Raw genomic sequence first — 21,872 nt, 5'->3', positions numbered from 1 at the left:
TATGTAAACCAAATAAACTTACGGTAACTGTCAATCATTTTGATTGGACAAGACTGGCTTGAGTCTCCGATGCCATAATGGTTCACAGCAAACACTCTAAAGATGTACTCGTTGCCCTTGATCAGTTTGGCGGCTACATATCGGCAGTCGATGACGTTTTCAGCGACCTTGGTCCACTGCAGGCGGCTGGTCTCTCTCTTCTCAAGGATGTAGGACTTGATGGGGAAGCCTCCATCCTCGTCTGGTGGAAGCCAGGTCAGAGTACACTTCTCAGCTGAAATGTTACTGGCTTCGATGGGGCCTGATGGTCCAGGCACATCCAGGACCTTCACCTTTACATGTTCTTCCTTAATGCCAAAGGGATTGCTGGCGGTGATGGTGTACTCTCCTGTGTTCTTCCTGCTTGCGTACTTGATAGCCACAGTGGAGGAGGTGGGGGTGCTGGTGATGGTGATGATATCAGAACTCTTCAACTCTCGTCCTCCCTTCGACCAGACAGCAGTTGGTGGAGGTTTGCCCAAAATCTTGGAGGCTGAGATGATGATGGTGTCTCCTGCCTTGACTGATACACCGTCCTTCATGTCTGAATCAATTGTGATGGTCGGGGGCTCTGCAGAGAAGACAAAAGAAAGTTTCATTGTAATTGTCTAAAAATAAAAAAGGAGCTGCACACTTCATGTTTTAAGTGCTGATCAACCCAAATTGGTTCACAACTCCCACTTACCATACTCATCCTTGCAGGTCAGAAGCTCAGTCGCCTCTGAGGGAACACTGATAGCTCCAGCAGCATTCTTAGCCCTGATCCTGAACTGATATTGGGATCCCTCCGTCAGGTCAGTGACGGTGAAGGCACAGCCCTGGATGTTGACATGATTGGCCTTCATCCAGGCCTTACCACCAGCTTCCAGCTTCTCCACCATGTAGCCCGTCAGCTTGTGACCGCCGTCATATTTGGGAACAGTCCACATCAGAGTGACCGTGGTCCTGGTGACATTAATCACTTCAGGCTTGCCAGGAGGATCTAACAGAACACAGAAAAAAACCATTGAAACGTACAGATACAAAAAAAGTTCCATTCAAGTATTTATTATTGTAAGAAAAAATGGAGTTACAAAAGGAGAATTTTAGTTTTCACATGAGGAGAAATAAAAGCAGCGAACTCACCAATGGGGTCGAGGGCAACCACACCCTCAGTGACCCTGCTTGGCCTTCCAAGGCCGGCCATGTTCATGGCCATCACCCTGAACTCGTACTCCAGACCCTCTATCAGGCCAGTGACTCGGCACTCCTTCACTCTCAGAGGAGTCTTCGAGGCTCTTTTCCACATCAGACTGTTCCTCTCCTTGAACTCCACATGATATCCTAAAGAGAAACAGAACAAATCCGTTGGTCTTGATTCCTGCTGTTTGCCATTTGCTTATCTCCACACTGATATCCATCACAGTCTGTTACCAGTAATTGGGGAACCGCCGGTGTCCTTTGGATCATCCCAAGTCAAGATGGCCGACTCGTGGCGGATGCTCATTATTTCTGGAGGAGCAGGCGCCTCGGGCACATCTGGAGGAAGCAGAGAGAGAAATTAACAAAGTTCTTCACACTAGTGTCTGATCACACTTTACTATGTCTTCACGAAGCTGTTACCATAACATCCTTCACATGTGACAGTATTCATCTCAATAATTTGTATTTAAACTCTGTCCCTGAACACAAAAACTGAATTTCTAACTTATGCATTTTAATCTGTTTTTATAAAAACTCCTTTACAAAAACCGAGCAACTCTAAAAGCCATGTGGCGCCTCAGGAATGAGATACTCACTAAATGGATGCTGGGCGATGACTGCGTCAGACCTCAGATATTCTCCGACTCCATACTTGTTCTCAGCAAACACTCTGAAGATGTACTCCACTCCATCGTGGAGCCGGATCACCCTCATCGTGGTCTTCTGGATGGCTGAGGCCACTGTGGCCCACTTGTTGTCCATCGCCCTCCTCTTCTCCACGATGTAGTTGGACACCTCGGCGCCGCCGTCATCTTTGGGCGGTGCCCACTCCAGGGTGATGCCGTCGGCGGTGATCTCATCAAACTTGATGGGTCCGGTGCAGACGCCGGGCTTGCCCACCACCTTCAGCTGGAACTTGCCGTCCTTGGAGCCGGCGCTGTTCCTGACGTTGACGTTGTAGGTCTCGGCGTCTCCTCTCTGGCAGTCTCTGATCAGCAGAGTGGTGACGCCGTGAGATGCCTCCACGCACATTCGGCCGGTCTCGCCAATCAACGCGTCGCCTTTCTTCCAGGTGGCGGTGGGCAGAGGCACTCCGGACACCGGGATGTTGATACGCGTGGTGCTGCCTTCCTTCACCACGCAGCAGCCGTCATGCAGAGCACTCAAGTTGCAGTCAGGTGCCACTGAAACCCGAAGCAAAGACACAGAATATGAGGTTCTCCTCCAATTACTAACTTCATTAAAACAACATCTGGTCCAACTGGTCTTACCAAACTGGTCCTTGGCAACAACGGTGAGCTCGGTGGGCGGTCCCTCTCCGGACTCATTGAGCGCTTTGACTCTGAACAAGTACTCCTTGCCCTCGGTCAGCTCGCTGATGGTGTGGGAAGAGTTCTTCCCCTTCATGATCTGATTCCACTTCTGCTCGCCTTCACTCTGCTCCAGGATGTACGCAGAGACGTGGCTTCCACCGTCGCTGGTGGGCTTCTTCCAGCCCAGGACGATCGAGTCCTTGGTGGTCTTCTGGGCTCTGAAGTCCGTCACTGGACCAGGTTGCTCTGAAGGGGGAGGACGGAGGAGGTAAGACCGAACATGAGGTCAACGTCGACTGTCGATTTGAATAAGATGTGGAGCTTTTTTGTTCTTTGTCTTTTAGTTTCAGATAGTATCAGAATTCTTAAAACCTGTGCAGTATCAAGCAATAAGCAATAAGTTAATTGGCCTGTATAAATCATATTTCAGTTTTTGTGGATTCTTTACAGTCTTTTTAATAAAATGTTTTTAATTGCTTATAAGCAATTCAAAACATCTTATTAAAAATACTGTAAATAATACCTTCTTTTTTTTTGTCTCTTGTGTGCACTTTACCCTGTTTGCTGCTGTAATCCTGTACATTACAAACCTGAAAACCCCCATGGTTCTGCTCTTAGAGTTGAGTCCTCTCATACTATATATATATATATATATATACATATGTATATATATATATACATGTATATATACACACACACACACACACACACACTCTTGCAGCTACCTGAGGCCCGGACGCTGCCGGCGGTCTCGCAGCCCTCCCCGATGCCGTAGGAGTTTTCGGCCAGCACCCTGAAGCAGTAGGCCTGTCCGGCCTCCAGGTTGGTGACCCTGAAGGAGATCTTGCAGCAGTCCGTGGCCACGCAGGTCCAGGCCTTCCTCTCGGCCAGGCGCTTCTCTACCACGTAGCTCTTGACGGGGCTGCCGCCGTCGATCAGCGGGGCGTCCCAGGTGATGCAGGCGTGGCTCCTGGAGGTCTCCTTCACGATCAGGTTCATGGGCGGCCCCGGAGAATCTGAGGGAGGTTTCATTTATTCACTTGATTTCTCGGCAGACTTTTTGTAGCCGTTTCGTGACTGCACATTTTTAATAACCCCGTTTTTATCTTAATCAAACACATTGCTCAAAACAAAAGATTTTGATCTAACTTTTTACAAAATCTAAATTCACTGTTCCAGCAAGCACAGTTTTGGTGGAATTCAGATAAAAATAAATAAATACATTTAAATTGGACGACATCAAGTTAACGTTTCTCCAAATCGATATTTACCGGTTCATAGAAGGAACTGTATTTTTGAATTTAGCGTGATTTCTTTTCGCCTGTACCAAACGCACGCTCACTGGGTGTTCCACTTCCTTTGCCTGATCGTGTTTCCTGTTCCCTTACCGAGGACCTTGACCACGATGGTGTAGCTCTTGGAGCCGCTGCTGTTCTCCAGCGACAGCACATATTTGCCAGCGTCGTATCTGTTGACGTCCTCGATCATCAGCAGCGTGTCCCACTCTGACGTCTTGATCAGCACGCCCTGCCGGTCCTTCAGGGTGGCGTCCACTTTCGACCACGTCACCTTCGGTGCCGGGCGTCCCCTCAGCGGGACGTACAGCCTCATGGTGACGCCGGCGCGGAGATGCAAAACCTTTCTGAGGTCGGCATCCAGCTCAGCTTCAGGAGCGACTGGAGGACAAACGATTACGTGAGAATCAAACCTTTACTAATAGATAATGAGTCAGCCCCTATATTCTTTATTTATTCTAACAATGTGTTGTTAGTCGTTTCAGTCTTTTAGCAGCAGGACGTGACTTTCTGCAACCGACTGCGTGTTATTTTAAGGCTGTTGCGTGAGCCAGCAGATAGTTGGCGTAAGTTAATCAAGTTCGTAAAAAATATTATTCCTGAAAATACATGTTGATTATGAAAAAACATTTAAAAAGTCAAATAAAAATGTAACTATTTGGTGTTTACTGTCAAACAATCTGGGATTAACCAATAACTAGCAACAACATTGTTTCATTCCCCTAGTGGACAACACCAGGATAACCACACGTGTTAGCCCTAGCTGGAAATTAGTGAAAAGTACAATTCTGAGGATTGTTTGTTGAAACTCATTATGAAAGCAGCCACCCGGCATCGTCTTACTCAGCTTCTGTCTACTTATTTCCTTGATGATTCATGAAACATCTGTACATGATTCTCTCAATGGTGTAAGAGTGAGAATTTGAGGTTATTAATCAAAATAAAGTATAATAGAATAGAATATACACTTTTATTAATCCCCAAGGGGAAATTAGTTCTCTGCATTTAACCCATCCTTGGTTATTAAGGAGCAGTGGGCTGCGGTGAAGCGCCCGGGAAGCAACTGGGGGTTCAGTGCCTTGCTCAAGGACACTTCGACTTGCAACTAATGGGGAGAGCGGGGATCGAACCCACAACCATGCGGTTGCAGGACGGCCCTCTTACCCCACTGAGCTAAAGCCGCCCCTTAGAGCTAAAGCTGGTCAGTGGGGGGACGTACTCAGGATGTCTTTGGGCATGTGGTTTCCAGGGACGTCGCTGGGCTCGCTGAAGCCGATCTTGTTGACGGCGAGGACTCTGAACTGGTATTCAGTGCCGTCCATCAGGCCGGTCATCAGGAACTTGGTGATCTGGAGCTTCTTCGGGATGTTACACTTGCTCCAGTGCTCGGCCTCGACTCGCTTGCACTCGACCAGGTAGCCGATGATTTCACAGCCACCGTCGTATGCCGGTTTGGTCCAGCTGAGGCTGATGGAGCTCTTGGTGGAGTCCACCACCTTGGGGAACGCAGGTGGGCCGGGAGGATCTGGAGAATTATCGTGACACATTCATTATTATCCTCGCATCTGTTGAACAGAGATCATTTGACGAAGTCGCGTTTGAAGCAGAGACTTACAGACGGGGTCCACAGCCAGTGCCCCGTTGGAGGCGTCACTGGGTTTGCCCAGACCGGCCTTGTTCATGGCGATGACTCTGAACTCGTACTCAGAGCCCTCGGTCAGCTGAATGGCCTTGATGGTCCTGTCGATGACCGGCCGGCGGTTGACCTTGGCCCAGGTCAGCTCAGTGGCCTCACGTTTCTCCACCATGTAGCCGAGGATGGTCGCCTTGCCGTCGTTGGCAGGGGCCTTCCAGCTCACCGACATGGAGTTCTTGGTAATGTTGGTGATGACCGGCGGCTCACATGGACCGGGAACATCTGGAGGAAGAGTCGAGGTCGACACCGTCAGTGTTTGACAAGCAGAAGGTGCTGCCTCAGAAACACGTGAGTAAAGCTGTTTATCAACTCATACTTGACACATGATCGTTATCATGTATCAAGTATGAAGACAACTGGTCTGAACGTACCATACGGGTTCTTGACCATGACGGGGTCGGTCATTCTGTGGTCTCCAGTGCCATACTGGTTCTCTGCACTGACTCTGAACTCGTACTCATGTCCCTCGATGAGTTTGTCCACTTGGCAGTCGGTGATGTGTCCTTGGATGTTAGCGGAGACCAGCGCCCAGTTGGCCCTGCTGGTCTCACGCTTCTCGATTATGTAGTTGGTGATCTCGGAGCCGCCATCAGCGAGCGGGGGCTCCCAGCGCACCTTAACGCGGTCGGCAAACACCTTTGCAGCTTTCACTGAGGCTGGAGGGCCTGGTTTGTCTGCAGGGAGAAGAGGGGAAGATGAACTTCCTCTGAATACTTAAAATGCTTGCTTAGACAAAAGACTTTATTCATAGATGATTAAATCTAACTTACCGAGCACCTTGACCTTGATGCTGGCGTACTTAGAGCCATTGATGTTCTCAGCTGTGATGGTGTAGTCTCCAGACTCCTTCCTGGTAACGCAGTAGAGCTCCAACAGGTGGACATGTTTCTTCTGGGCCATCTTCATCCCCTCGATGAGGACCAGAGGCGCTCCGTCTCTTTTCCAGCTCACCTTTGGCAGCGGCTTGCCGAACACCTCAGCATCCAGGGTGACATTCTCTCCGGCTTTCACCACAATCAGGTTCTTCATGTTGAGGCCCAGCTCCACACGAGGAGGAACTGCACAGGAGAAGAAGAGAGAACAATCATCATTGTAAGCCAATCATTGTATCTCTCAGCCACAGGCTTCCTTTCTGTGTGGAGGCGTACCGTTGTGTGCGATGACAGCGATGGGGTCCGACGGCTCGGACGGCTGGCTGATGTTGACGGCGGTCTTGGCGATGACTCTGAACCGGTACTGCTGGCCTTCCTCCAGGCCGCTCACCACGTAGCTCTCCGTCTGGATGTTCAGGCAGTTAGCGTTGCACCGCGTCCACTTGTCCTCTGGAAGCTTTGTGTACTCCATGTAGTAGCCAATCAGCTTGCTGCCTCCGTCGTGCTTGGGGCGGCTCCAGACCAATGAGACCGAGTGTTTGGTCACATCCATGACCTCGGGTTTGCCCGGTTGGTCTGAATGGGGAGAAACAAAGAATCGTTGACTCAGTTATGCGGTCCGAACAAAAAACAAGGTGAGTGAACAAGAACCGGCTTGGGGAACTGGGGAAGATTTCAGGAAATAAGAAGTAATATGTTAGCCTTTCAAGATAAAAGAGGCTCTTTTATTCTTTTAAGAAACTAGTTGAGAAAAATAACAAGGAAGTGGAATCAGTATTTTTGATTTCCTATTTTATCATGTTTATAAAGTTAAAATCCATCGTACCGATAGCAGTCCTAGCGGTGATCAAGTCTGTCTGTTTGGAAGGTTTTCCCTGTCCAGCCAGGTTGAGCGCCGACACCCTGAAGATGTACTCCACGCCCTCGATCAGGCCGGTGCAGGTGTACTGCGTGGCTTTGACCAAGCACTCGTTGGCCTTCACCCACAGGATGCTGTTCCTCTCCTTCTTTTCAACGCAATACCCAGTGATGGGGGTTCCTCCGTCGCTGCTGGGACTCTCCCATGACAGGATGACAAAGTCCTTGTTGATTTTGTTGATCTGCAGGTTAATAGGCTCGCTGGGAGGATCTATGAGCAAAAACTAAACGGTTAGTACATCGTGTCATTGCTGTAATATCGATTACAAGCAATGGTTGGGCTCACACTCACCAAATGGATGTCTGGCAATCATCTTCTCGGAGTAGATGGGCGCGGAGACGCCAAACCTGTTCTCAGCGCGGACTCGGAAGCCATACTCTTTGCCGTATGTCAGTTTGGTCACTCTGAAGCTGGTGTTGGTGCAGGATGCGGTTACGGGGACCCAGTCGCCCTGGCTGACGTCACACTTCTCCACAATATAGTTGGTGATGTTGCTGCCGCCATTCTCCTGAGGAGAGTTCCAGAGCAGCGTGCAGGCATCGATGTCCACCTCGGTGACCTCTAGAGCTTCAGGGGGTCCAGGGATGTCTGCAGTGACACAGGAAGAGTTATTATTGTGAATGAACACACCTATTATTATTGTTATTCAAATTCACATTTCAAGTATCATCCGTATCTTCCCAGTTTAGAAACAGCAACTCAAACTGACCCATGACGATGACTCTGAGGATCTGGTTAATCCTGCCAGTGCTGTTCTCGACAGACAGGCTGTAATAGCCGCTGTCCATTCTCGTCATGTTCTTTATAATAAGCGTGCACGTCGTCAGTGTCTTTACGACTGCCAGGCGGTCAGAGGTCAGCACGTCCTCGTTGCCCTGCTTCCACTTGCAGAAGGGAGCAGGTTTACCCGCCACAAGGGCCTCCACCACCAGCTTGGATCCAGCTCTCACCGTCACAATGTCGGGCATGATGACCTTAGGAGCCACTGGGAGAAACAAGAAACACGGAAAGTTACTGACGAGGTTAATGAGACGATTCCAACTCTTTCATTTTTATTCAAGTTGAATTTTTGGACAAATAGTTTGAGGTGGATGTTTGGGTCTACTTACTGAGCTGCTCCTTGACCTCAAACACTCCCTCTGCCTCTCTGGCCAGACTGACTCCCACTGAGTTCCTGGCTGCCACTCTGAACTTGTATTTAGTTCCTTCCTTCAGACCGACCACCACGATGGTCATGTCTTTGACCACGGAGTACGGGGTCCACTTGTCCTCGGGAGCACCCTCCGCCTGGTAGTCCACGACATAACCGTTGATCTTGGCTCCTCCGTCTCTGAGTGGCTTCATCCAGCCTAGTGTGGCACTATTCTTGCTGATCTCCAACACCTCCATTTTCTTCGGCGGGTCGGGCTCACCTGAAACGACACGTGACAGGTGTTAGGAATGAACAAACTCGTAGGAACCCATGGTTTTGTCTGTGGTGACACTCACTGATTGGGTCGACAGCCAGGTAGGACTTGGGCGAGTCCTGAGGAACTCCGATGCCGTACTTGTTGCAGGCTGTGACTCTGAAGTAGTACTCGATGCCAGGCGCCATGTTGGTCACCTTAAAGCTGGTCTTCTTCAGCTCCTCTGTGCACTTGTTCCAGGTCTTCCTATCCACCTCGCGTTTCTCCACAATGTACTTGAGGATGGGGCTGCCGCCATCATTATCTGGTGGCAGCCAGGACAGCTGAGCTGATGTCTTGGTGATGCTGTTTGCTTCAAGGCCGCCAACGGGACCCGGAGTATCTGTAGAGGATGCATTTAGGAATCACTTTGATCGTACAGTTTCCTCAAAGGCAAGTGTTGTAAACATGTAGCTTGTCATTATTATTCTGTTTCTTACCGAGGACTTTGACACGGACGTACACAGCTTTCTCTCCAACTGAGTTGGACAGAGTCAGAGAGTACCTCCCTGAATCGTCTCTGGTGCTCTCAGGGATGACCAGGAAGGACATGGTGTCAACCTGGTCCACATGACCTCTGCGGATCACATTGTCCACACCCAGGCGCTTCCAGGTAACCTTGGGTGCAGGCCTTCCTCTGATCACAGCGAAAAGCCTGATGGGACAGCCGGCCCTCACGGACAGGCCTTTCCTCAGACTGGCGTCCAGGTCAATCTCTGGAGCCTCTGGTCACAGAAACACATTGATGGAGAGATTGTTAGCGTTGGTAACAGTTTCCATGTTGTGTAACACAATGTAAGGCACATCCTCTGCTGGCTTTAGTGGTCGTTCATTCTTACCCAGGACCTCCTTGGGGAACACGGGCTCCTTCAAGTAGGCGTGACGTCCCCAGCCCACCTGGTTTTTGGCGGACACCTTGAAATCGTACTCTTGCTTCTCATCCAGCTGGCCGATGGTGAACTCTGTGATCACCAATGGGCCATGGGTGTCAATTTTCTTCCAGCCCTCTGTGGGCTTCTCAGGGTCTGCCTCACTTTTCAGTTTCATGTCCAGGCTGTAGCCGATGATGGGGGCACCGCCATCATACACGGGTTTAGACCAGGACAGGGTGATAGAGGTCTTAGTGCTGTCGCCAACCTTCAGGCCTGCAGGGGGGCCAGGGGGCTCTGCAAGTCGAGACAGTAATGTAGAGTTCAATAAAAACACTTTAACCTGAAGACATACGGGAGAGGCCTTTCATGTCCTTCTCTGGCATGTTAACCTTACTGTGGTTGACATATTCTCTGATCTGAGCACAAATCTCAAGAAAATTGACGTCTTCAAACTCACCAATGGGATCTTTGGCCGCAACGGGTCTGCAGGGCTTGCTTGGTTCTCCCAGGCCGACCTCGTTCTCAGCCTTCACCCTGAACTGGTACTCATGGTTGGGGATCAGGTTGGTGACTTTCATTCGTCTCTCAGAGATGGGGCTCTTGGTGCAGGGCACCCAGCGCACTGCCCTCTTCTCCTTCCTCTCCAAGATGTAGCCAGTGATCGATTTTCCTCCATCATTCTCTGGAGGAGCCCAGACGACGGTCATCTCGTCTTTACTCACCTGCATCACAAAAGTATTAACAGTGTGACTCCAGCCAGGTTGTAGACTACTGCTGGTATTAAGACCAGGCTAGAATATTGTTCATGAGAGCCACTTTTTGGGGAAATCCTGAATACAGGGAGTCCTTTACTTACCTTGGTGACATCAGGAACATCAGGCGGTCCTGGTTTGTTGAACTGAGTCTTGACAGTGACCGCCTTGCTCTCCATGGCGGGACCGGTTCCCATCTTGTTCTCTGCCCGGACTCTGAAGATGTACTCGTTACTCTCTAACAGACGAATGACGTTGCAGTATGGTGTGACCACAGAGGCTGAGTACGTGGACCAGACCATCCTCCTGGTCTCGCATTTCTCCAGGATGTAGCTGTCCACCTCACAGCCTCCATCATCCTCCGGAGCGTCCCACACCACTCTGCACTTGTCGGCACCAATACCGGTGACTCTGAGGTTCCTCACCGCGCCGGGCACGTCCAGGACATTAACGTTGGCGTATGCCGTGAAGGTGCCGGCCGAGTTGGTGGCAGTGATGATGTACTTTCCAGTGTCAGTGCGTCTGGACTTGGTCAAAAGGAACTTAGAGTAGTCAACCCCAGTCTCATAGCTGATTCTTGGGTTGTCTCCGACGGCCTTTTCTTTTGTCCATTTGACCTCTGGCGGGGGCTTTCCTCTCAGGCCGGCCTCTATTCTTACCGACTCGCCGACCTTCACCGTCAGAACTCCAGCCAGCTTCAGGTCAATGACCGGCTTCTGGATCTCCTCTCTCACGATAATATCGGCAAGTTTCACCCAAGCACTCTCCCCTCCTTCATTGACAGTTTGCACCCTGGAAAACAAATGATACAAATTACAAGGCATTACTATTATGTTAGTTTGGGCATTAAAGATATCTGAGCTATAAAACACCCTCTGAAACCAACAGAATACACTTTTAAAGTAAGTAACTTACCTGAAGCTGTACGTCTGGTTCTCGACACGCTTGTCAGCCAGGAAGAAGGTGTCGGTCAGATTGCCGGTGCTTAGTTTCTCCCACTCCTCTGCATCTTTGACTTTGCATTCCAAGTTGTAGGAGATGTTGGGGCTGCCACCATCGTAGTCAGGCTTCCTCCATCTCAGGTAAACGTGGTTCTTATCAATGTCAGTGGCTCTGAAGTTCTCAGGCTCACCGGGCTTCTCAATAGGGTCAATGGCCAGCAGAGGGGTCTTGGTCTCCACACATGGTCCAGGGCCCATCTTGTTCTCAGCACAGACACGGAACAGATACTCACGGCCTTCCATCATCTTAGCCTTGATCTTGCGATTGGTGCAGTTGGAGGTGATCATAGACCACAAGCAAACACTGGGCTCACGGCACTCCACAATGTAGTTGGTGATCTCAGATCCACCATTGTCCTTCGGGGCCTCCCAGTTAAGCATACATGAGTCCCTGGTGACATAGGTCGGGTGCAGGTTCTGGCAGTGGCTGGGTCTGTCGAGCACATTTACTGTGATGGCGCAAGAGGCCTCGCCGCCCTCATTTGAAATCTTCAGGATATATTTGCCGTGGTCATTTCTTGTGGCCTCCCTGATTTTCAGTTGGACCACAGGGAAGTTCTCAATGATGGTGACACGTTTGCTCTTCTCCACAACTATATCCTCCTTTAACCAAAGCACTTCTGGGTCAGGACGGGCCTTAATGTACCCGATGATGTTGATGTTGTGTCCGACCCGCACCGTGAGGTGATCGCGGCACGTGAGGTCCATCTCAATCTCTGGAGGAATCAGGATATCCTGAGCAGTAATGGTCTCTGGCATTTCTCTGGGCTCTCCATCTCCGATCATGTTTGAGGCATAGACTCTGAATCTGTAGGCCACGCCCTCCTCCAGACCCTTCACCCTGTAGGCACTTTGCTTGATAAAGTCATCCAGGTTGGATTTTTTCCATTCTTCAGTATCAGCCTTCTTCATTTCCACAGTGTAGCCCAGGATGGGGCTGCCTCCGTCTTTGTTGGGTTTGGTCCACACAAGGTCAGCGGTGGTCTTGCTGTAATCTCTAACTTTGGGGTTGACAGGGGGGCTGGGGACAGTGATGGGCCTGCAAGGCTTGCAGGGGTCAGAGGTGGGAGAGGGGCCGCTGTAGCCAACAATGTTCTCAGCAAATACTCTGAACTCGTACTCATTGCCCTCAAACAGTCCCAGGACTTTGTACCGTAGGTCCTTACATGGAGTCTTGTTGACACGGATCCATTTCCCTCCTATGTGTCGGCGCTCAATGATGTAGCCGGTGATCTGGCTGCCACCATCAGACATGGGCATGGTCCAGCCCAGTGTGACACAATCCTCTGAGATATCAGAGACATGTGGCTTACCAGGCTGGCTGGGCGCCAAGAAGGAGTGTTCAGCAACAGTAGGCTTGCTTTCCAGAGGAGCGCCGATGCCCATCTTGTTCTCAGCACGGATGCGAACCACGTACTCCACTCCCCTCTGTAGGCGGCCGATGTTGAGCTTGGTGGCAAGACCGACAGAGCTCACACCACCCCAGGTCTCCTTGTTGGATTCTCGCTTCTCCACGATGTATTTGGTGACGGGGCTGCCGCCATCGTCCTTGGGAGCACGCCACTCAATCACCATGGAGTCCGGAGTGACCTCCAGGATGTTGGCAGGTCCAATGGGAGCGGCGGGAACATCGAGGACGGTGACGTTCAAGGCCACAGTCTTGCTTCCAGCTGGGTTGGACACCGTCAGCAGGTAGGTGCCCGTGTGGTTCCTGGTGCACTCGTTAATGGTGAGCACGGTAGAGAAGTTGCCAGTTTCGATCTTGATGTTACCCTCGCTCGTGATCTCCTCTCCTTCGACTGACCACTTGGCATTGGGAATGGGTATTCCTCTCATGATGGCTGGCAGCCTGATGATGGTACCGGCTTTCACGGTGATGCCTTCACCAAGCTTGACGTCCACCTCGACAACTGGAGCGACTGTAAACATTCAGAGAGAGGAGGTCACCCCACGCTACGACACTCACGTTACAAACAACACAATGTTCAATGTCAACGACCACAAGTTTACAGAAAGGATACAACAATGGCGTTGCTCTGCCTTAGGCACAAACATAGTTGACCAACTGAAATACCAATTTGAGGAACATTAGTTTGCTTTTGTTGGCGATAACAAGAACTACATCTGCATGACACGCGATCCAGCATAGGATTCATCTGAGAGAGGTGATGTAGAGTGCTGTTGGTTTTTTCCTGCATCTCACCAAGTTTTTCCTGGCAGAGGATGGGCACAGTGGTGTCGGGCCTGCTGAGGCCGACGGCGTTCTCCGCTCTCACTCTGAATCGGTAGGTCTTTCCTTCCTCAAGGCCGGTCACGTGACTCTCTGGGATGCTGACAGTCTTCCACTCGTCCCAATCCTTCACGCCCTCTTCCTGATACTCAACCAGGAAGCCTGTAATCTCACTTCCACCGTTGCGGTCGGGCCAGTTCCAGACCAACCACACCTCAGTCTTGTCCACATCGTCATGGTGCAGGTCTTTAGGAGGACCAGGAGGGACTGGAGGGATGGAGGAAAAAACAATTAGGTTTGAAGTGGTGAGGTGGGGCATTCAAAACATAGAATTCACCCATCATGGTCAGGAGATTGAGTTACAATGGGTTCCACCACTACCAGTAGCAAACTACACACGAACCAAGTGTTCACTGAGCTGTTACTCACAGAGTGGGTTCATTGCTTTGATGGCCCTCGGCGTCTCGACGTATCCGCTGCGGCCGTACTGGTTCTCAGCGGCGACTCTGAAGGTGTAGGACGTTCCCTCCGTCAGGTACTTCAGCATCATGCTGCGTTTCTTGGATGTGGAGCAGACAGGAACCCACTGAGTGGATGTAGTGTCTTTCTTCTCCACCACAAAGTTAGTGATGCGAACGCCGCCGTTGTCTTCTGGGTCCTTCCAGGACAGGTAGGCCGAGTCGCTTCTGATGTCCGACACCCGGAGGTGCTGGATGGGACCAGGTTTGTCTAAAAAATATATATATATATGAGGAATGTCACAAAACAGTTGAGCTTTTCATTCGTGGCAGATTCAATATCTGGTACGCTGCAGTCTGCCACTGCAAAGGAGGAGGGCAGACTGGAGCGTTTAGAGGGTGATTAACCCTCCACGACCCCAGAAAGAGAGGGGTAGACGCTCTTTGAACTGCCTCCCTCCACTGGGACCAAAACCGTTGGCTACAAATCAGTTTTTTATCATAAATGTTATGTAGGCAGTAAACACTGAGCCATCATCCTTGGAAGTGAAGAACCTAAATGGCACTGAACCTAATTTTGAAAAAGTTATGAACTAAATTTATAAAATATACAACATGATGATTGATTATCCTCCTCAAACACAGACAGAAGTGTCGAAGCTAGAACCTCTGATCTTTTTCTTACCGTAGACCAGCACAGTGCAGATGGCGGTCTTGGATCCGGCTGGGTTCTCCACAGTTAGTGTGTAGTCTCCACAGTCGCTACGGTTACAGAACCTCATCTCCAGCTTGGTGCCCTCCTGGTTGGTGTCGATGTCGGTCCTGGTGGGCACCTCGCCATCGTTCTTCTGCCAGTTGACGGAAGGGAACGGGACGCCCTTGATGGTGGCCATCAGGGTGATGTGAGTGCCGGCCAAGGCTTTCACCTCTCGGGTCATTGCAGCATCCAGGATCAACTCTGGGGGTTCTGGGGGGGAAACGGTCACATCTCATTCGTACTCAGCATTTCTTAAACCGGCGTTGGTTCAAATAGTACTCAACCAGCATGATGACTCACCGAGTCTGTCCTGCACTCTGATTGGCTCCTTTAGGTTAGTCGGGTCGGACTCCCCGGCAGCGTTGACCGCCATGACTCTGAATCTGTACATCACACCGTCTTCGAGGTTGATCACCTTAAACTTGGTCTCCTGGCAGGAGTCCGGAGTTTGGTTCACCTGAGGACAGCGGCGGGACCAACAGGGTCAATATCACAAAGGTCGGGGCTCCTTCAACCAGACAGGTGAAGCCTCCGGGCAGCAGACAAACGCCTCACCTTGCAGAACTCCTCCTCTCCAGCCTTCTGGAACTCCAGCAGGTATCCAAAGATCTTTCCTCTGCCGGTGTCGGTGGGCGGCAGCCAGGACAGAGTCACCGACTCCTTGCTGAAGTCGATGGCTTGGAAGTTCACCGGTGGGCTGGGTTTCACTGTTGCAAAGAACACAGAGGAATCGTGAGAGGGATACAGCAACAGCGACGAGAGGAAGTGCTGCTGTCGACGGGGGACTCACCGATGGGGTCTTTGGCGAAGACGGGCTTGGATGGTGGACTCGGGTCTCCGGCTCCCACGATGTTCTCAGCGCTGACTCTGAACTCGTACTCACAGCCTTGCAGCAGCTCCGTCACGCAGTACTCCACCTTCGGATGGATTGTCTCTGTGTTGCAGCGAACCCACCTGGAAGACGAAACAGTTTATCTCCGAGCCGCTGGGACCATCTGCAGCCTTCACGGTTTCATATGTTACGGGTTTGAAAGGAGACGACGAGCTGGAGTCCTGAAGCCATGATCAACGCAACCTCCTTCAATGTGATGGTTGTAGACCTTTGTAAATTCAATCTCTTTGGGTTTTGGACCATCAAGACATTTGAAGACTTTACTTTCCTATTTGAATTACTTGTTAATATAAACACTCCATTAAATATGCCGTGGATACCCAACAGATTAGTGGTGATCAGGTCACAACCTGTTTCAGACCCCGAGATGTTTTGGGCCTCAATGGTTGCTGATGACAACCAATCCAACTGCTGCTGGTTGGTGTTGAGTGATGGTGTCGGGGTGAGAGCGTACCTTCCCCCTCCAGGTTTTTAGCGCCATGTGTTTCTTTACCTGTGGGCCATGGTCTCCTTCCTCTCCACGATGTAGCCTGTGATTGGTTTCCCTCCATCAGCAGGAGGTTCCCAGCTGATGAGGGCGGAGTCGTGATAGACCTCCTTCACTGTGGGCTGTTTGGGAGCGTCGGGCACCTCTGTGAAGGAAACAAAGTCCCACAGGTCAGACACACGGGATCGGTCACCCTCCACAGGGTCTGGAGCGCTTCCTGTTGCAGGACTTACTGAAGACGTCCCTGGCCTTGGTCTCTGCGGACAGCAGCGGGTCGCTGATGCCGTAGATGTTCTGAGCCATGATCCTGATGATGTAATCACGACCCTCGATCAGCTTCGGCACCTGAAGCGAAAGCAACGGGAGTCAGTTCTGAGGACTGAAACGTGATCGCTGTGTCTGAGAAGCTTATTTAGGTTCATTTAACGTTTCAGAACTTAGAACTTCATTTTAATGTTCACGGTTACATTTTCATGAGTTGTGAATCTCAGGTATTGTAATCGTTAAGAATCTAATAATTTTGTCTCATTGTCTGCAAAGAGAATATATCGTTAAGTCCATTGGATTTCTATCTATTTTTATCCCTCAAATCAACACATGGAATGTGATCTGTGTGCATACTCGTGGTATGATTCTCATTTCTGCGCTCATCTTCTATTTATCATAATTGGTGAACCAAAAGCCGGCTTTTTAGTGCATCACACCGGATTGATGAAACATAACGTGTGTCATAGACTTCATCTCTCAGGTTTATTAGTTAAAACCATCTCCTCACCTTGCAGGAGGTCCTGGTGCAGGACGAGGTGACAGGCATCCAGAGGTCTCTGTTGGTGTCTCTCTTCTCGATGATGTAGTTGGAGACAGCGCAGCCTCCGTCATCCAGAGGAGGGTTCCAGGAGATCACCATGTAGTTCCTGTAGACCTCGTTGAACTCCACGGGGCCCTCCGGAGGCTGAGGCCGGTCTGACAGGAGGAACAATTCATACAGGTGAGTCCTTCACTTGGATCGGCTTTTAGTAAGAATATGCTTCTCCAGGTAGTTTCCGATCCTTAATCTCCGGTCTACATCCGGTTGTTGGACTTCCACCTCTCCGTGCTTAGAGCGGTGACTCACCGACCACGGTGATGGTGCAGATCCCTGTGCGAGCTCCAGCGGCGTTCTCCACGCTGACGCAGTAGCGCCCGCTGTGTTCCCGCTTGGCCTTGCCGATGTTGAGGCTGAGGTGGCGTGCGGTGCTGTGGAGGACGACCTCATCATCCGTCTTCAGCTCCTCGTCGTTCTTCTTCCAGGCGATAGCCGGGGCCGGTTTGCCTCGGTAGCGTCCAGACAGTGTGCACGTGTCTCCAACCTTCACCATCATCTTGTCCCTGAAGTCCAGGTCCACGGTGGGTGGTTCTGAGAGACACATTCATGTGTTAGAGCATTGCTGAGTCTTTGAGTTCCTAACAGAGAACCGGTCGTGGCCTTGCGTCACTCACCCAGCTCGTCCTTGCACTGCACTGGTTTGGTGGCGAAGGACGGTTTCCCTCGTCCCACCTGGTTGACGGCGGAGACTCTGAACTCGTGACTCGAGCCCTCCTTCAGCCCCGTGAGTGTGAACTTCATGTCCATCAGCTTGGTGTCTCCACCGACTCGTGTGAAGCTGTCCCGGCCGAGCATGCGGGACTCCAGGACGTACTCCGTCACCTCGGCGCCGCCGTCGTATTTGGGTGCTCTCCAGGTGACGGACAGGGAGTCCTTGGTCACCGCAGTGATGAACAGGTCCTCTGGACGCTCCGGGACGGCTGGAGGACAGACGAGCGTGATGAGACGTGTTCATGGGACACGCCCCTTTTAGGAACTACTTCATGTCAACATCTACTTTAGGTTAGGTTTTTTACGGGTCTCCTTGTTTTAAATGAATGTCGAGAGAGTAACTGATATTCAATCATTTAAAGGAAAATGGACACAACATTGAAAAGGTAAATAAACTAGAAAATAAAGTTTCTAAGAAAACTATATTTAAGATTTCTTTCAAATGAATTTAAACTCAACACAACTCACTTATTTAGAACCCAATCACAAAGTGTTTCAGGCAAACTATTTACAAATATTACAGAGCCGGAAGGAGGGTCCAAATCAGTGAAAGCAGAATATACGTCTTCAACGTCTCCTAAACGTTAATAATTGGGTGATTCTGGATTCTGTGTGGGACTCACAGATGGGGTCCGTGATGAGAACCATCTTGTCGGTCTCGATAAACGGTCCCATGCCGATGATGTTCTCGGCTGCGATCCTGAAGAAGTAGCCCTTGCCGTCGAGGAGTCCCTGCACCACGGCGTTGTTCCTCGTCACCGTGTAGGACACCGAGGTCCAGCCCATGCGGTCCGACTCCCTCTTCTCGATGATGTAGTTGGTGATGGCCGAGCCGCCGTCGTCCTCGGGGGAGAACCAGGTCAGCTTGCACGAGTCGTTGGTCAGATTCTCTCCGGCGAAGGGAAGGCCGACCGGCCCGGGGACGTCTGGACGCAGCGGACAGGAAGTCAGCGACCTCGTTACCTTCCTTCAGCCGTCACAAACACATAGAGGGTTCTGATGAACCCGACTCACCCAGGACCTCCACGATGACGGCCTTCTTCCGCTCTCCGCCCTCGTTCTTGGCGGTCAGTGTGTAGATGCCCTGGTGGTGGCGTCTGCAGTCCTTGATAACCATCGAGTTGGAGATGCCCGTCACCTCCACCACGGCCTCTTTGGGCACCTCGGCGTCGTCCCGGCACCAGGTGATCTGGGGGGCGGGTTTACCGGACACGTAGGCGATGATGCGGATGGTGGCGCCGGCGTGGACCACGATCTTCTCCTTCACGGAGGCATCCAGGTCCATCTCAGGGGGAACTGGACGTGGGAGGTTTGGTGTTTAATACAGTCTGGTCATCAGAAACTGAGTCGGCTGGATCCGGTTCTTACTTGTTCTGTCTTTGATCTCGATGAGCTCAGACACCAGACCTGGTTCACCGACTCCAGCGGCGTTCACGGCTCGGACCCTGAAGCGGTACAGACCGCCTTCCTTCAGACCGGCCACCACGAACTTGGTTCCTCTGATCTCGGTGTCCTTCGCCTGCAGAGAAACGAGCAGAAATTTAGAAACTCAACAACAACAACAAAAACTCCCAATCCCTAAAACAGGAAAAGAAAAGCGCCTGGATTGAAAAGCAGGTGAAACAAAGCGATATGAGGTGTTTGTATTTTTAGCACATTATTGTACATGTTTATGACATCATAATATGTTCCTCCCCCATTGTTCACGTGTAAGTTTCATACTGGACCCCGACTGCCGCCCAACCAGGAGTGATGTCATTGTTCGAGTTCCTCCAAACATCACAGTAAAGAAACACAGCTCCTCTGTGGACCTCACTGACCTTCTCCCAGGTCTCCTCGGCCTCCGGCTCCTCTTCGTCGCCACTCAGCAGCAGCCTCCTCTGAGCCCTCTTCTCCTCCTCCTCTTTGTTCACCTCCTTGAACTCGGCGATGTAGCCCGTGACCTTCGACCCTCCGTCTGTGGAGGGGGGGGTCCACTCCAGCTCCACGGTGGACCTGGTCCAGTCCGTCACCTTCGGAGCGGGCGGCCCGGGAGGCTCTGCAACCGCACACACGGGTTAAACTCCACTCACAACGGGTTCAAGGTTCACCAAGCTGTAGCCAGCTGTAGTTAAAGAGCTTGATGAATAAATAGAAGAGGGTCTTACTGATGGGGTCTCTGCAGAGGACGGGGTCAGAGGGCACGCTGGGCAGGCCGCAGCCGGCGGCGTTCATGGCGATGACCCTGAACTGGTACATGGCGCCCTCCTGCAGCCCGGCGACGTCCCAGTTGTTGCCCAGAGGGAGCGCTCGGATCGGGTCGCGGGTCACGCGGACCCAGCGCTTGGCGGTGGTCTCCTTCTTCTCCACGAAGTAGCCGGTGATGGAGGAGCCGCCGTCGTACTTAGGCTCGTCCCAGTTGACGGTCATCGACTCCAGACAGACGTCCGTCACGGTCGGCTTCTCACACTGACCGGGGACGGCTGCAGGAAGACGGGACAGATATCAGGCATCAATACATCTGACTAATTATTGATCTACTTTCACTGAAATCAGTCTCTAATCGTGCATATTTATTATTGGACACAGTCTAAAGCGAAAGCTTGATGGAGATGAACTCACTGAAGAGATTTCTGGCCTTCTCTGGCTCGCTGACCAGCGGAGGCCCGACTCCAAACTTGTTCTGGGCCATGACTCTGAACTCGTACTCGTGGTTCTCCGTCAGCCGGGTCACCACGTAGGCGCACTCCTTGGGGTCATTGGAGACGTGGACCCAGGACTTCCTGTTCTCCTCGCGCTTCTCAACCACGTAGTTGGTGATCTTGGATCCGCCGTCGTCTTTGGGAGCGTTCCAGGCCAGACCGATCCTCTCCGCAAACACCTCGGTGAACTTGAGCGGTCCGACGGGGATGCCGGGAGGTCCTGCAGAGGGTCATGTATTTGGGTCAATGCTCATGTATTACGTGTCCAGAGAAAGGTCTTTCAGGATGAGGACGACCCCTAACTCAGGGAACGTCCTCAAATCCAGTAAAGACCAGGACAGAGCTGCTAACTTCCACACAGTGGAATGTTTCTTCCCAACAGGTAACCCCACAGCACGATGGAGACTTCCCGTTGTTCTGATTCCCCACTAGTATATACAATACAAACTCTCATGGCTAGTTAGTATGCAGAATGGGGTGACGACATGCTTCTCACCGAGCACGGCGAGCTTGATGTCCTTGGTGGCGGTGCCCAGGCTGTTGGTGGCCGTCAGGCTGTAGAGGGCGCTGTCGAGCCTGCCGGCCTGTTGGATCAGCAGCGTGCACTTGTCGTGGGTCACCAGTTTGTTGATGTGCTGGTCGTACTGGACGGCGGCCTTCTCCTCAGGTTTGGCCACGCCGGCTTTCTGCCAGGTGAGCGTAGGGAACGGACACCCGCTCACCTTCGCCACGATGCTGACGTCAGAGCCCTCCTCGCCCTCCATGGCCTCACGCAGCACGATGGTGGGAGCGCCTGCAGAAACACGGACGCTTTAGGGAGGTCCTGCACAACACAACCAATCTCGCAGAGAGATGCAACACGCTGAAGAAGAAGCCTGTGATTGGCTGAAGTTGCTTTCACGTACATGTCTGGTCCTTGATGACCAGGGGTCCAGCGGCGGCGGAGGGTCGGCTGGGTCCAGCGGCGTTCACGGCTTTTACTCTGAACTCATATTCTCCTCCCTGCAGATCAACAACACCACGGTCAACATTGGTCTCTTCATCTCACAGGATTCAATCAAGACGCCACAGACCATAAGATCAGAATATCAAAGAGTGGAATCTCAGCTTCCTGTCTTTACATGTCTAATTACTTCTGGGGTTCCTCTGGGTTCTATGTTGGGCCCATTCTGCATGTATACGTCACATGCTATGCCCTCCCACCTAGTTTCATGGCAATAGGGCCAACAAACCACACAGAACAGATGAGCTCCCCGGTGGAGGTCTAGAGAAGGCCCCACATGTAATTCACTCATCTAGTGCATTCAAGCGGAAGTTACTCTATAAAAGCTCCTCCAGATTCAAACATCACAGTCTCTGATCTTTAAGTTAATTTGGACAGAACTAAACTGAAACCACTGGAAGG

At 51.3% G+C, this 21,872-nt stretch overlaps 1 protein-coding gene across 10 annotated transcripts in view; it reads right to left on the bottom strand.

The window, feature by feature from the left end:
* LOC130205291 (titin-like) overlaps positions 1-21,872 on the bottom strand; it is a 126,826-nt gene that overhangs the window by 50,461 nt on the left and 54,493 nt on the right. For all 10 annotated transcript variants that reach the window (XM_056432563.1, XM_056432613.1, XM_056432572.1 and 7 more), the window contains 42 exons: positions 21,373-21,469; positions 20,964-21,260; positions 20,388-20,687; positions 19,934-20,248; positions 19,607-19,824; positions 19,155-19,305; positions 18,801-19,082; positions 18,410-18,712; positions 17,690-17,995; positions 17,325-17,606; positions 16,986-17,173; positions 16,444-16,555; positions 16,217-16,355; positions 15,622-15,785; positions 15,387-15,538; positions 15,132-15,288; positions 14,760-15,041; positions 14,046-14,345; positions 13,590-13,883; positions 11,301-13,305; positions 10,490-11,177; positions 10,091-10,355; positions 9,601-9,927; positions 9,202-9,486; positions 8,805-9,104; positions 8,426-8,728; positions 8,026-8,301; positions 7,608-7,904; positions 7,224-7,526; positions 6,674-6,973; positions 6,296-6,583; positions 5,897-6,199; positions 5,445-5,747; positions 5,049-5,354; positions 3,923-4,210; positions 3,260-3,550; positions 2,493-2,780; positions 1,818-2,405; positions 1,453-1,557; positions 1,165-1,362; positions 725-1,021; positions 23-610 (listed from right to left, as the gene is read on the bottom strand). In XM_056432563.1, coding sequence (XP_056288538.1) covers positions 23-610; positions 725-1,021; positions 1,165-1,362; positions 1,453-1,557; positions 1,818-2,405; positions 2,493-2,780; positions 3,260-3,550; positions 3,923-4,210; positions 5,049-5,354; positions 5,445-5,747; positions 5,897-6,199; positions 6,296-6,583; positions 6,674-6,973; positions 7,224-7,526; positions 7,608-7,904; positions 8,026-8,301; positions 8,426-8,728; positions 8,805-9,104; positions 9,202-9,486; positions 9,601-9,927; positions 10,091-10,355; positions 10,490-11,177; positions 11,301-13,305; positions 13,590-13,883; positions 14,046-14,345; positions 14,760-15,041; positions 15,132-15,288; positions 15,387-15,538; positions 15,622-15,785; positions 16,217-16,355; positions 16,444-16,555; positions 16,986-17,173; positions 17,325-17,606; positions 17,690-17,995; positions 18,410-18,712; positions 18,801-19,082; positions 19,155-19,305; positions 19,607-19,824; positions 19,934-20,248; positions 20,388-20,687; positions 20,964-21,260; positions 21,373-21,469 — 13,531 coding nt within the window. The remainder of the gene's footprint in view (positions 1-22; positions 611-724; positions 1,022-1,164; positions 1,363-1,452; positions 1,558-1,817; positions 2,406-2,492; positions 2,781-3,259; positions 3,551-3,922; positions 4,211-5,048; positions 5,355-5,444; positions 5,748-5,896; positions 6,200-6,295; positions 6,584-6,673; positions 6,974-7,223; positions 7,527-7,607; positions 7,905-8,025; positions 8,302-8,425; positions 8,729-8,804; positions 9,105-9,201; positions 9,487-9,600; positions 9,928-10,090; positions 10,356-10,489; positions 11,178-11,300; positions 13,306-13,589; positions 13,884-14,045; positions 14,346-14,759; positions 15,042-15,131; positions 15,289-15,386; positions 15,539-15,621; positions 15,786-16,216; positions 16,356-16,443; positions 16,556-16,985; positions 17,174-17,324; positions 17,607-17,689; positions 17,996-18,409; positions 18,713-18,800; positions 19,083-19,154; positions 19,306-19,606; positions 19,825-19,933; positions 20,249-20,387; positions 20,688-20,963; positions 21,261-21,372; positions 21,470-21,872) is intronic.

Source organism: Pseudoliparis swirei, chromosome 2 (assembly GCF_029220125.1).
Source record: "Pseudoliparis swirei isolate HS2019 ecotype Mariana Trench chromosome 2, NWPU_hadal_v1, whole genome shotgun sequence".
Lineage (NCBI taxonomy): Eukaryota > Metazoa > Chordata > Actinopteri > Perciformes > Liparidae > Pseudoliparis > Pseudoliparis swirei.
This window is presented reverse-complemented; position numbering and strand designations above follow the sequence as displayed.